Source organism: Heliangelus exortis, chromosome 5 (assembly GCF_036169615.1).
Source record: "Heliangelus exortis chromosome 5, bHelExo1.hap1, whole genome shotgun sequence".
NCBI classification, from domain to species: domain Eukaryota; kingdom Metazoa; phylum Chordata; class Aves; order Apodiformes; family Trochilidae; genus Heliangelus; species Heliangelus exortis.
In genome coordinates this window covers 16,748,788-16,762,272 of record NC_092426.1, presented here as the reverse complement: position 1 = coordinate 16,762,272, position 13,485 = coordinate 16,748,788, and the positions used below count along the sequence as shown (strand labels likewise).

The following is a 13,485-nucleotide window of genomic DNA, read 5'->3' as shown; positions in this document are numbered from 1 at the left end:
TTTATTAAAGCAAACACCCTCCACCCCCGTGCCATCATCTGCTCTTAGGTGCTGAGGCCACCGCACCGCCAGCGGGGATGGAGTCTAGGAAAAAAAAAGCACCTACTCGGTCGAGATTCCCCCCTCACCTCCGGAGGTCCCTGCCCAAGGAGTGACGGGGAAATGGGGAGAGGCCTTGACGCAGCTCCGGGGGGGGCCGCCGAGGTCTCCGCGGTGATGCACCCCCGCTGCGGGCAGCTCTCTCCCCGCCGGCCCAGCCTCCCCCGTGGGCTCCGCCGGCACCAACGCTTGGCGGAAAATGGCCACTGCTGGGGCCAGGCTGACCTTGGCCCTCGCCGCCCCGGGGGGGGAGTAAGCCGTGGCGGGGTGCAGCAGTGCAGCCCCGGGACCAGGGTGTGTGTGTCTGGGGCTGCTCACCCGCCTGTCCCTGCGTGGCTCTTACCTCAGGGGGCAAGGAGGCAGGGGAAAGGGAGAGGAGCACAGCGGGGGGAGGGCGAAGGGCACCGCTGGGTTGAAGCCCGACGTGGCCCCAATGCCCCAGCAGACGGGGCACGGCTGGACGCACCCCTGGGGGCGAGTGGCCGTGGGGCAGAGGGGGGAATAGGGGAAAGGGGTAGGGGGAAGGGGTGGGGGAAAGCGGGCGCGCCGAGGGAGGGGCCGGGCCGCGGAGGGGGCAGGGCTGCTCTCCGCAGTCACCCTCACACATACCGCGCCGGGGAGGAGAGAAAAAGGCCCCGCTCCGGCGGAGGGATACAGCCCTACATATATACTGAGCGGCGCAGGCTCACACCTCCAGCACTTCTCCGAGCCGCGCCGGGGAGGAGGCAGCAGCCGCCGCCGCTCGTGGTCGCGCAGTTCGTGCAGCCGCCGCCGCTGGGCCCGCCGCCGCCGCGCCATGGTAGGTAGCTTGACCGACCGCGGCGTGCATGTGATGCCGCGGGGGCTCGCTCGGAGGTGGCTCGCTGCGGAGCCGGAGACGATCGGGTCGGCGGAGCCGGGCTTTTAGCGCGGGGGACTAGGGGACGGGGGCATGGCCCCACGGGAGAAGGGGGCCGCGGGAGGCCGCAGCCTTTCCCTCCCGAGTCTCAGCGGGGTGAACGAGCTGGTGGCGGCGGACGCCCCCCCGCCGCGCTGCGCGGGATCGCCGCTGAGCTGCGGCCCTTCCTCTTCCGCCGCTTCCTTCCCTTTTCCTTGGGGCCTGCCGAGCGGGCGCCCCGGCCCCGCGCCCTCCCGCCGCCGCCCCTCCTCGCCTTCCCCGCAAGCGGCGCTCGCTTGCCTCCGGAAAGGGCCGGGCTCGTCTCCCCGGGGCCGCGGCCCCTCCGCCGGGCAGGGCGCGTTACGGGTTGGGGGCCGTGCCGGGCGGGGCGAGGGTCTGCGGGCGAGGATCCTGCTCGGCTTCGGCACCAGCTGCACTGCGCAGGGAGCGGGGGGGGGCAGCCCGGGGGAGGGCACCGCGCTGCAGCTACTGCGCCCTCGCCCCCCCATCCCCCCAAAACAACGCAGCAGCCGCGGCGAAGCCCATCGCTGTCTGCATTACATCATGTCTCCTCCTCTTCCTCCCCGGCCCCCGCGCACCCCCCGGCTGGGGGGGACCGGGGCGCAGCGAGCGTTGCTCGGTTGGAAGCGGCCCAACGCCCGCATGGGGGACGGAAGGTGCATTCTTCCCACTCCATCGGGGGCTGCGGAGAAGGGACGCTGCCGCGGGCAGGGAAGGCTGGCAGCGGAGCGCGGGCGCAGCCCGGTTGAAGGATGAGGACGCGGTGTGGCCGGAGGCTGGAGAGGGAGGGGGGGGCGGGGACGGGGACGGGGACGCACTGCAGCAGTGTGTGTGTGGCTGCCGGCCGCTGGCCCGGACGGAGAGCGCCTGTTGCGCTCTGCGGGCTGCGAGCCTGCCGCTCCCCGCCCCGACGATGCCAGCCTCCGCCTCGCCTTCCGAACCCCATCGCTGGTGGGCTCCGGCAGCAGCTCGCACCATCCCTGGCTGTCGAGTGCTGCTGTGCCAACCTCAGCTCCTCGCAAAAGAGAGCAGAGAGGAAGGGGCTGGGATTTTCCCGGCGGTTTTTCGTTTCCAAGGATAGCAGCGAAATGGTTGCAGGCTGACCTCTAATCATATTTTGGCAGTCTGGATGTACCTCGGCTCTGTCTCTCCATGTCCCCTTCCCGTCGGGGAAGGCTGACATCACCAGGACAGGATCTGATGACTTGGCTGGGTGGGGTGATGGCTCCAGCCCTGGGTACCTTTGTCCTGTCGCCAGGGCGAGCGGGCAGTGGCTGTGCCTGTTGCTCGGGAAGGGTGACTCCAATGGCGATTTAGGGGCTGGGTGCGTGCTTCTGGCATCTCGGTGCACGCGAAGTCGGTTTTTTGTCTGTTGTTTGTTTGTTTTTTTATTATTTGGTTGGCTTTTTTTGTGTGTTTGTTTGGTTGGTTTTTTTAGTTGGAAATCCGATTTTGAGAAACATCCGGTGAGCTCCGACTAAAGGGGCAATGAGCCCGCACTGTGGGTTGGAGGTTTTTGCCGAGGTGTGGCTCTGTTTCCTGTTCTGCAGGGCATTGAGTCTGTTATGTAAATTCCTTAGATAATCTTTAAGTAAAACCTCGCATTTTCTGGAAAATCACAAAGAGAGTGTGGGGAAGTTGAACTGGATTTTGAACAAAAGTTTTCTGCAGTTATTAAGGAAGATTTATGAAACATGAACTCTTGTCTTTAGCATACCTATCCTTTTCTCACTCCTCATCCCACTGTGCATGTGGAAAATTGTTTAAAAATTGCAAAGAGACTTGATTAAAACATTTAAAAAAAAAGTCACCTGTTTTACAGGTGAAATATCTAACTGTCATTTACCATGTACAGTAGGCTTTCAACCCTAGCCTCCTGTGCAAGAGTTTAACAGATTGCATAGCTTGTTAAATATTCATTTTATTTGTTGCCTTTTACTTCAATAAAGTGGGTTTTATTCTTGAGTAATGGTATTTTAGGACAAAAGGGTTACAAGATGTCTGCTTTCTCTGACTTGCGAAATTCTCTGTACTATTAGTAAGAGCTCTCCAATAAAATGAGCTTAGAGTTAGTACACTGAGTACCCTGTAGGCTCTACTATCATTGATTAGGTGTGTAAAATCCAGGTGCTTTTTCTCTATGAATTACTGGGAAAATGCATATTTTTCCATGAAGAACTGGTTAGCTCCTTTCAGTCCAGGCAGCTGAGCTTTTTGTGATGCTCTGTCAATACAGAAGGGAGAGGCTTCTGGAGTGATGTGGTTGTCACAGCAAAGTAGGGAAAGCCCATTTAATTGGCCACTGAGCTGTCTACCTTGGGATGCAGTGTGGCCTCTTGATGTACAGAAGGTTGTAAGCAGGCATTTTAAACCTTGCCACTTAAAATTGTGTTTAAAAAAAAAAACCCATGGAGGCACCTTGTCTTTCTTAGCTGAACAGAACAATAATGTGATGGTAGAGAACTGGTATTTCCTTTGTCAGAGAAGGCAAAAATCTCCATAAGACCCGACTAGTAATTCCTCCTAATAGCACAGCAGAGTCCTTGGTGTTAAGCTTGCAGCCTAATGCTGGATGGGCTCTGGTGGGGGAGGGCAGGCTCCACAGTGTTAGAGCACTAGGTGGCACGCTTGTCATGAGCCCACGGGTGTGCAGATACCCCCACGCATTGGTAGGGTCAGTATCCTGCTGGAAATCACATCTGATGTGATGTGAAACCCCACACACGTGTCATTTAGGATTTTGCGTCTCTGACCAATTGCAAGGAGCCTTGCCCTGTGTCCTTCACTTGACCAAATCAGATTCTCCAAGTGCCATGTCTGGGTCTTCATGAGCAGTTTCAAAACAACTTAGCTTACATGCTTTTGGAAACTGCTGCATGGTGTAGGTGAGTGGAATCTCCTTGCAGAGGCAGAATTCCAGGGGTTGACAGTGGCTTTGCAAAAGTAGTGATAAAAAAACTACTGAAATCTAAAGTGTCTTCTGGCTTGACACAGCTAGAGGTAAACAGTATTCTAAAATGTTCTATTCTTTGTGTAGGCTGATCAGCTGACTGAAGAACAGATTGCTGGTAAGTGTTTTGATGAGAAATGACTATTTTTTTGCTACCTCCTTATGACTTAAAAAAAATACATTATCTGAAACATAACAGAAAAATCTTTTGTCAGTTTTGAATCTGTACTAACACCTTAAAAAGCACTCGCTTAAAAAAATCCAGAAGATAACTGGTTCATTGTCTCTTATTTTAGACTGTTTTTTCCTTGGACTACAGATAATGATTTTTTTTAGACTTTCAGACTTGAGCCAAGTTCTTCTAGATTTCTTGCAAACAGAAATAATTGCTAGACTCAAGTGAACTTCTTGGAAGTCAACGCAGACGTAGGTTCTGTTTTCTTTTTAATAGAGTGAAGATAAACTTGAAATGGCAACAAATCAACCTAAAATCTATTTATTGCACATTAATACAAGCCAGTGTCTTTTGAATAGCTTCTAATTGAGTGTCTGTATTTCAAATGGGGTAGAAGAAGGAGCTTTATTTGACATGGAGACCAGTCACCCACTTGTGGTTGACAACAATTTCTTATTGTATGCTACATTAAAAATGAAGTAAATGACAGCATAATTGTTTGTATAACTCTGCTAATGGTGAAGGAAACCCAGTGGGTGACTTCACTTATCCAAAGCAGCTGCTATTTATGGTGCAACTGTGCCTTAAGCAAGATCATGTTGAAATTAAGAGTTGTAATGCAGATCATAGCCACATGAAATGTTTGAATATACTATGCAAATAATGTGTTGTTACTGTAAGTAATTTCATTATTAATATTTTTTGTTAAAGTCTTTAAATACATGAAGAGTCAGATACTATGTTCTTTGAAATTGTACCAGGCATTGTCAGTGGAAGTGCATTTTTAGTATGCAGTTTTCTCGTGCTGGTGATGTTACTAAACACTGGGATTGTTTCTGCCTCTAGAATTCAAGGAAGCCTTTTCCCTATTTGACAAAGATGGTGATGGTACTATCACAACAAAAGAACTGGGAACTGTCATGAGGTCATTGGGTCAAAATCCAACAGAAGCAGAATTGCAGGATATGATCAATGAGGTAGATGCTGATGGTAAGTGTTGAAAAGGTTATTAGTGCTGTGATCATCTTAAGTATGTGTGACCTCCACATCTGGGCTTGGACTGTTTAGAGAAGATTCCATGACATTGATCTTTTGAAGCAGTTTCAAAATACTTGATAGAATCTAAACTCGGAGAGGTGTCAATTTTTTGATTGCAGTCAGCACTGCAGTCAGAGATGCTAGCAGTATTAGTGAGAATCTAAAAAAGGAGGTGGGCAGAGACAAAGTTACTCTGTTTGCCTTTAATAATTTATGGGTCACAGGCTTCCTGTTACTATCTGACTTGCCCTGACCTGCTGTTAACCTGTGTTTCCACCCACATCCTTTCCATCCTTTTCTGTACATTTCATCAGACTGTGTTGGTCTTAATAGTTGCACAAACGACTGGTTTTGTCAAAACATGGTGGAAGTGGAATAGTGCTAAGCTTCCAAGAATTGAGAACATAAAAGGGAGAGACTGTACAGTCTAATGTAGTGAAGTAGATCACTAATAGATGGGGGGGAGGGGAGTGTTTGGAAGCAAAAGTAGGAAAACTTCCCTGTATCAAATTGTGAATGGGTGCCAGAAAGGGTAAGTGAACATTTTGTATCTGAGACTGAAGACAGGCTAGCAGTTATGAAAAAGAAGAATGCTTTCCACTGCTCATTGTTGTCAAGGCTTTGATCTTATATGTTGATTGCAATTGTTGTTTTTCTCTAATGCTTCTGTAAAAGAAAAGTGAGAATATATTGGCAAGAGTGTAGATTATCTGATTATCAGACTACATTAATTGCAACTACTTTCTTAAAAATACAGGTTTACCGTAGTGGCTGACTTTTGGATGCAGATACTGAAAAACTTCAAGGTTTGCAGTACTACACAGAGTTTGTGTATAGTGCTTTCTAGGCTGCAGTCCTCAGTGCTGCACTGATAGATAAAAAAGGAAAGGAACCTGAGGAAGGACTTGAGATAAATATGCCCATCTATTTAAACTAGTTTAATGGCAGAATGCTATTCCACATGTTCATTGAGAATTTTCCAAACCCAAGGACAAGGCCTGTGTTCAGATTTGGCTTGATAAAGCTCTGTGATGGTAAATAGATGTGCATGTCTCTGGAATATCTGACCTGCAGAGGTCTTAACCTGCATTTATTTAGCTTCTTTGCTGTACTTACTCAGTGAGTTCATGTTTCAAGCAATTGGTAGATCTTAGTTGCACAATGAACTATTTAATCCCCTTTTTTTTTTTTTTTTTTTTTTTTTTGGTAGAAGGAGTTAAATCCTGATGATACAAATTTAGTTTCTGCTGTTGTAAAGAACTCGTTTCTTTACCATACTGCTTCTCTCTCAGATTTCAGCAGCCTGAAGTTTGATTCCTTACTTTGAATGAAGAATTTAATTTAGGGTTGAAGCTTGGATGTTACCAGGGGTTTTCAGTTTTCTGGTGAAATACCTATGAGAACATCTGCTGCTAAGCTTACTAGAAATACCAAATAATGGCACCTTTTCTCCTGTCACTGGAATTTGTAGATACTCGTTGCACCTTAAATGGTGAATTATGTTTTATGTGCAACATAAGCTGATAAGGAAGTTTACTTTTAACAAGGAGCAAGTATTTATGAGCAGCTTATTGAAGCAGAATTTTCTCAAATTTTAGATACCTTGGTTTTGCAGTGCCAGATTTATAATTTCCTTTCTGGTGCATCCCACAGCAATTTGGAGATTCTAAAGAAATTAAATGATGAATTTTGGGGAGTGATTTGTAGTAAGGACAAGTCTTGGCATCAGACCAACATTTTACTTGCAACTTGGGTGGCAAATAGTATGGCTTGACTTGAAGAGAAGGCCCCAGTTGATGTCTCTGCTGAAACACTGCAGTGACAGTGGCTATTGCAATAGCAGAAAGGAAGAATGGTTTACAGAGAATTTGTCAGTCTTGTCCCTTGCTAAATGAAATGTCGGATTTTTCTTTTGTTTAAAGAAAAGCATGGGAGTTTAATTTTTGGAAGTTTCTTTTCATTAAGGCAATGGCACTATTGACTTCCCTGAATTTTTAACTATGATGGCCAGAAAAATGAAGGACACAGACAGCGAGGAAGAAATCCGTGAAGCATTCCGAGTCTTTGACAAGGTATTAATAACAGTACAAATTGCTTTTAGAAGCAGCAATGATACCAAATTTTTCTCAGTGTTTCTCTTGTCTAGAGGGGAAAAAAATTCCTTTAGTAGAAGCAGAGGAATAGAAATTGGAGCAGGGACTGTTCTGGACAGAACCAGGACTTCCTGGCTGGTTCTGCCTGCCTTACCAGCAGATCTAAGCTTTAGGCTCCTACATGGGCAGAATTTTCCGGCTTTTCTTCAGGAGCAGAGATGAGCAGAATTTGATGCTTGTGGGGTGGGTTTGTTTGTGGTGTTTTGCAGTTGGTTTTTTGGGTTTTTTTTTTTTGGGGGGGGGGAGGGTGGGGTGGAGGGAGGCGGTGTGCTGGGGGAAGGAGTGGGATTTTCCTGTGCCTTCTGATTTTGGGTGAATGGGGCATTCATGCAAACATTTTCTAAGGTTTTGTACTTCATGGAGGTTTTGAAGCTAAGATGGTATCACTGGTGTTTAGAGGGACATGAAGGATTCTATTTTGTTTTCAGGATGTGGATTTTGAGGTTGTTTTCAGGAAAACTTAAGAGCTCAGCTACCTTTGCCTTCTTTAAGGATACCTGGGCATACATGATGAAGGTCAATTTAATTTTAGAACAGGGATTCCCCTGTTTGGATTGCTTGGATAGAACCAGATGTTACATTGAATGGTGTTGAGTGCTGGTTGCTGCAGCTGCTAAGCTGGTTTGTGTGTGAGTGAGAAGGCCTTACTGCTTCTTTTTATGGCAAAAAATGGCGGTCTCTAGTACTTAGCTGGAAAACGTCCTAGAGGAAGTATTTGGTTAGTACTTCATTTCTCCTGTCAAGTTATTCTGCAGACTAGATTTGTGTTTAAAGTCTCTGAGGAGGGTGTTCTGCTGGTGATGGCCACATGAACTGCACTAAGCTGGTGTATTCTTCCTATTGATGGAAGAGGAGAGTTTCTGAAATGGTTAGGGATGAGTTCTAGGTTTGAATATTACTAATGGGAACGCTGACTTTTAAGTGTCATTCTCTTTTTTTGCCAGAAAGCTTTTCACAACTCTTTATGAGTAGAATTTAAATGCTTTCTTTGGAAACTTGTTCTGTATTATCTCATCCAAGAAGCTTAGGCTACCTAACCACCTGCAGTCTCATTATAGAGGTATAGTAGTACACAGAGGAGGAAGCTGAGTTTATTCTTGCTGATGGGGAAATTGGTTTTTGTTTTTTAAATTTTCCTTGCTTAGCAGAGACTAAACAAAAAGCTTTGGTTTTGGGTTTATTTTTGAAAGCTCTTTATAACTATTGGAAATACCTTATCACAGTTAAAAATCAGGTATGCAGTTATACTTGCAGTACAAAATTTGTGTGGAAGAATGGTGGCATACATGCCTCATGATGACAGTGCACCAGGTCTGTGTATCTGTCCCCAGTACTGTAAGGCTAGTTCAGAAGCAGTTACTGAAACTATAGCTAGATTTACAGAGTTAATGAATGTCAGCATTGCTGATCGTGATCCTCTGCAACTCTTTCCTCACAGGATGGCAATGGCTATATCAGTGCAGCAGAACTACGTCACGTTATGACAAACTTAGGAGAAAAGTTAACAGATGAAGAAGTAGATGAAATGATCAGAGAAGCAGACATTGATGGGGACGGGCAAGTCAACTATGAAGGTAAAGATGCCTGTCTTGACACAAAATCCTTACTTGGATTGAGTGAAAGCCTGTTGCGTGGGGTATTAATTTTTTGTACTTGAGACATCAGTTTATTGGGTTGTGCACTTAGGTGGACAAGAAAGATGCAGTGAAAGGGGCTTTTTTATGACAAGTATGTTTAAGAGACTTGGCAGCTGAAGTACTCTGGAGACAATAAATCAGTGACTTTTTATCTTTTCAGAATTCGTACAGATGATGACTGCAAAGTGAAGAGACCTCCTTTACACCTTTTTTCCTCTAGAAGAATCAAATTGAATCTTTTACTTACCTCTTGCAAAAAAAATGTTCATTTATTCATTCTGTTTCTGTATAGCAAAACTGAATGTCAAAATACCTTCTGTCCACAAACTGCATGTAATGGTTGGTGGTCCTGTCCCCAAAAGATAAAGTTAAACATCAGTTTTACAATATAAATAATTGTACTACCTTGAAAATAAAAAAAAAAGGAAGCACTTAGTGAACTCAAAAGTTCCATTTGCTAATGACTATTACACTGTTTGGGCTGGCCAGTTTTTCATGCATGCAGCTTGACAATTGAGCACAGTCAGACATTTGTATTAAAAGGAAAAAAAACAACCTAAAAGATCCACTCTTTTGTTCAATGGTGGATTCTAGTTCAATTTGTAGTATAAATTGTCATAGCTGGTTTACTTTAAAATTGGTTTATACCTCAGGATGGTATGCAGCAAAATGGTTGAAGGATGCAAAACTTAGAGAAAATGCCCTAAAGGTTGAATGGTTCTCCTGTACGTAGCAGTGTGCTCCAGAAATATGATGATCTTAACTATGGATGGCATGTCTATGTTAAAATACTGGTTTAACATTGTCTGCATTGCACTATAGTGAAACGGGTGTCGGGCTGTTACCGTTCACAAAATTTTTAAAAGAAACCTTCACCAAGGGAGCATCTTTGGACTCTCATATTTTTAAAACCTTCTGTACCATGACTTGGAGCTGGCGGAGTAGCCTGTGGACTTCAGCACAACTATCAACATTGCTGTTCAAGATATTACAATTTATGTCCATTCCAAGTTGTAAATGCTAGTCTTTTTTTCCAATAAAAGACCATTAACTTAAAGGTGGTGTTAAATGCTTTGTAAAGCTAAAATATATATATAATTGAGATAATAAACCAAAAAAGCAGTAGGAGGGAAGTGTTTCTATGAATGACTTGCTGCTAAATTATAATGCACATGTATGCAATAAGTTATCCCCTATCTTTTCAAGATGGCAAGAACTGACCTCCTGTAACCCAAGACCTTTGCTATAAATAAATCAACTTGTGCTTGCCTTTCATATTACGACAATGTTAATTTAGTTGGTCTCAAAGTCGTGTAATGCTGACTCGTCAACTGTCAGCACAGAAGTAACACCTCATTTCACTAAAGTGGAGAGCTCTGAGCATGCATGTCAATACTGGGAAAACATATAAGTTGCTTATGTTTTTTTGACAGGTTATATAGAAAACTAGTTGGAGAATTTAAACAGCATGGACTTCACAGATTATCTATAATTCTCAAACATGCCAAAAATGTGTTTTTCTACCCACAGAAAGAAAACAAAGGACATTTCTTTTACAGAATGTAAAAAACAAACAAAAAAAAAACAAAAAAAAAACCAAACCCAAGCCTTCTTGTAAAGTGGGGCTGTTATGTCTTGACTTATCTTCTCAAACACTTGCATGAATTTTGTGGGGTGGAGAAGAGGACTAGGGTTAATCTAAAAACCATCTTGTTACTTCTGCTTTGCATGCACTAGCCAGTGCTTAGTCATTCCAGGTATCTGAGTAAGTGTTCTCTGATCCTTCAGCTTCCCCATGAATGAGTGGCAAAGCAGCCGTGTCCACTCCTCTTTGTTTGAAAGAAGAATGTTTTTTTCTTTTTTTTTTTTTTTTCTCTTTTTTTTTTTTTTTTTAAATAGTAGAGCCTCCATGTGGAAGGCTTTTATGCTTGGAAGGGAGGGACTACAGCTTAATTACTTATACTGTAAGTTTGTTTCCAAATGTTACTGGAGTTGCAAACTGTAATTGCTTAATTGCCTTTGGTTTTGGAGAGTATTGATACCACCTGTTGAAAGAGATGGAAGTCTCCATTCATCCTGTCTAACTGAGGTGCCTGTGCTAGGAACTTGGTATCTTGAAATGAAGCTTTGATCAGTGGGGGGCAAGAGACCTCCAGAAGGCAATTGAGACTGCCTTCACTGATTTTACTATTTTTCCTGGGGGGTGGGAGAAATTCTGGGTGACTAGGGACCCAGACATCTTAACAAAGTGCCTAAAAGTTAGATGGGCTGAATGTAGGCAGTTGTTTAGATCTCTAGTTGTTGCAAAGGCTTTTTGCTATGGCTGTGTGTGTTGTCTTAGCAAACTGGCCATGTTAATGGGAATGGCTGACTACCATTTGAAAACAGTCTCACAGGGCAGCTGCAGACTCCTTTGGTAGTGCTTGAGAAAGGCTGCACTGATTCTGTAGACCAGCTTTTAAAGAGAACGTACTTAAGAGACAGGCAAGGTAGGAGCAGTGGTTGCTTCTCTTAACTAATTACTTCTGCCTGAGTGTGCAGAGATCTTGTCTAGTAGGTAAATGCTTCTTACCATCTATCTGTCATTCACTCACGGTTGGTAGGGTAGTTCATTTAAGAACAGCTGCTTTTAGCTTATTCAGTGTGCTCTGTGCTTGCTAGCAGAGACCTCATTCCTGCAAGAGGTTCTTGGCTTGATTAGAAATTGTCTGGCAGTGTGCAGTGTTGGTATGCCCTGTAACTGAATCTGCCTGGAGGTATCTAATTATTAACTGACTTCAGTACCACATCAACCTCGAGTAAATGTATCCTCTGTACAGGACTTTAGCTCTGTTCCCTTCTGCATAGTGATTATCTAGAGAAATGAAATGGCGTCATCAAGGACTTTTTTTGTATTTTTTTATTTTTATTTTTTTTCTGTGAGAGTGTGCGTGTGGCTTTGGCTTTTTCCAAATGTGAAAGTGTGGGCTGGATACACTTGGTGCATGGCTTAGAAACAGGGGACTGGAAAGAACTTCCTGGGTCATCAGATCCAGTCCCCTGCTATTGCAGGCAACCGTGTCATATAATCCTTTTAATAAACTGATCAAGCTTAACCACCTGCTTGTAAGTGGCTTGTTTTCATGGAAGTTCTGTAACTCATGTTGCTCTCAACTAATGCAAGTAATATATGAAATATGAAGTTAATCAAAAGGTCCTCCGGCTTAGCTTTAGGTTTATCATTACACTTAGTTAACTGACTTTCTCAAACCTGTTATTCTTTGCACAACACTCAGGAAAGTGTTGAATCTTTACACCCCCTTGCTATGAATAAGAGTTGGTGTGCTTGCTTATTTTTTTTAATGGAAAAGATGGATGTCTGGTTTGTTGAAATTTGTTAGATATGTTAATTGTCAAGGCAAGAAACAATTGAGTTACTTGTATTTGATACATAAATTTAAGGCTAGAGTATACATAACCATTTTTAAAATACATCAACTTGCAGTGTAGTTTTATATTTAATACTGAAATTGTACCGCTAAAATTTAAACTGCTGTTAATCATATTCCTCTTCTGGTCATAATGAAAAAATAAAGGGTAAGAAAATGCTTAACATAGATTATTCATTATCATGCTTATTTCATTAATAATTCAGGCATTGAAATGTCTTCAGATATGGGAAATCTGTTTTTTTTCTGGGGGTGGGGTGAAGGGAAGGGGGGGTTTGCTGATGTGATAGCCCCCAACCATATGTCACACTTGGTGCAGCTTCAGAAACACTGATGCTGTCAAAAACTGAACAAGGAATTAACCTACACCTTATCAATACACTAAATACAGATGGGAGTCTGGGTCTGATTTGTGGGCAGTTCCCAGTGTGGCAGCTGCCAGCCCCTGTGCCCTGCCCAGGTGAGCGAGGAGGGAGACAAGGCTGTGTCTTGGTCCCTGCATTGCAGTACGTGTGTGATGTGAGTGCAGATCCTTGGTCACAGGTGACACCATCCTGATAGAAAAGCAGAGTCTTGGGGTTTAGAAATAACAAGAGTTAATACAGCTTGCTTTTCCCCTAGCATGAAACTAACTGGAGCACTTACCTCACTGCAACCCCATCAGGGTTTGGGGGCGTTTTGGTTTGTTTGGTGGGGGGTTTCGGTTTGTTTTTAAAATTCAATGACTAAGTGAAATCTGACAGAAATAACTGGCAGGACCACTGTGCCACAGACATCTAGCTGTCAGTGAAGCTGTCAATGAAGGCTGATGCCACGTTTTTCCTGACTGACATTTAGGAAAGCAAATGGTAAACTTGCAAAAAGAGCAGGTGGAAGCTTTAATATCAGTAAGACAAACACAAAAAAGTTATGTGGGGATCTTTACATGACAGCCTTACAATCCCAAAATATTAAAAGTTGTTTGAGTTTTTTAAACCAAATACAAGATTTTGAAGTAATGAATTGGATGATGAATTGTGTATGGGTCTTGAGTTCCAAAGATTCCTGGTTTTACTTGCTATTGAAAATTCGTATGAAGGCCCAAGTATGTAAAGGATTTTATAAGAA

The 13,485-nt window shown here is 44.2% G+C and overlaps 1 protein-coding gene across 2 annotated transcripts; it reads left to right on the top strand.

Moving 5' to 3' along the window:
- The first annotated feature begins 763 nt into the window (after window positions 1-763).
- Window positions 764-12,546, top strand: CALM1 (calmodulin 1). 2 transcript variants are annotated; one of them, XM_071745790.1, is made up of 6 exons: window positions 764-898; window positions 4,035-4,065; window positions 4,969-5,112; window positions 7,126-7,232; window positions 8,752-8,887; window positions 9,111-12,546. In XM_071745790.1, the coding sequence occupies exons 1-6, from the start codon at window positions 896-898 to the stop codon at window positions 9,137-9,139; spliced, it is 450 nt and encodes a 149-aa protein (XP_071601891.1). In that variant the 5' UTR covers window positions 764-895; the 3' UTR covers window positions 9,140-12,546. The 2 variants fall into 2 exon arrangements, with proteins under 2 accessions (XP_071601891.1, XP_071601890.1); XM_071745789.1 differs by lacking the exon at window positions 764-898 and adding an exon at window positions 2,471-2,521.
- The last annotated feature ends 939 nt before the right edge of the window (window positions 12,547-13,485 follow it).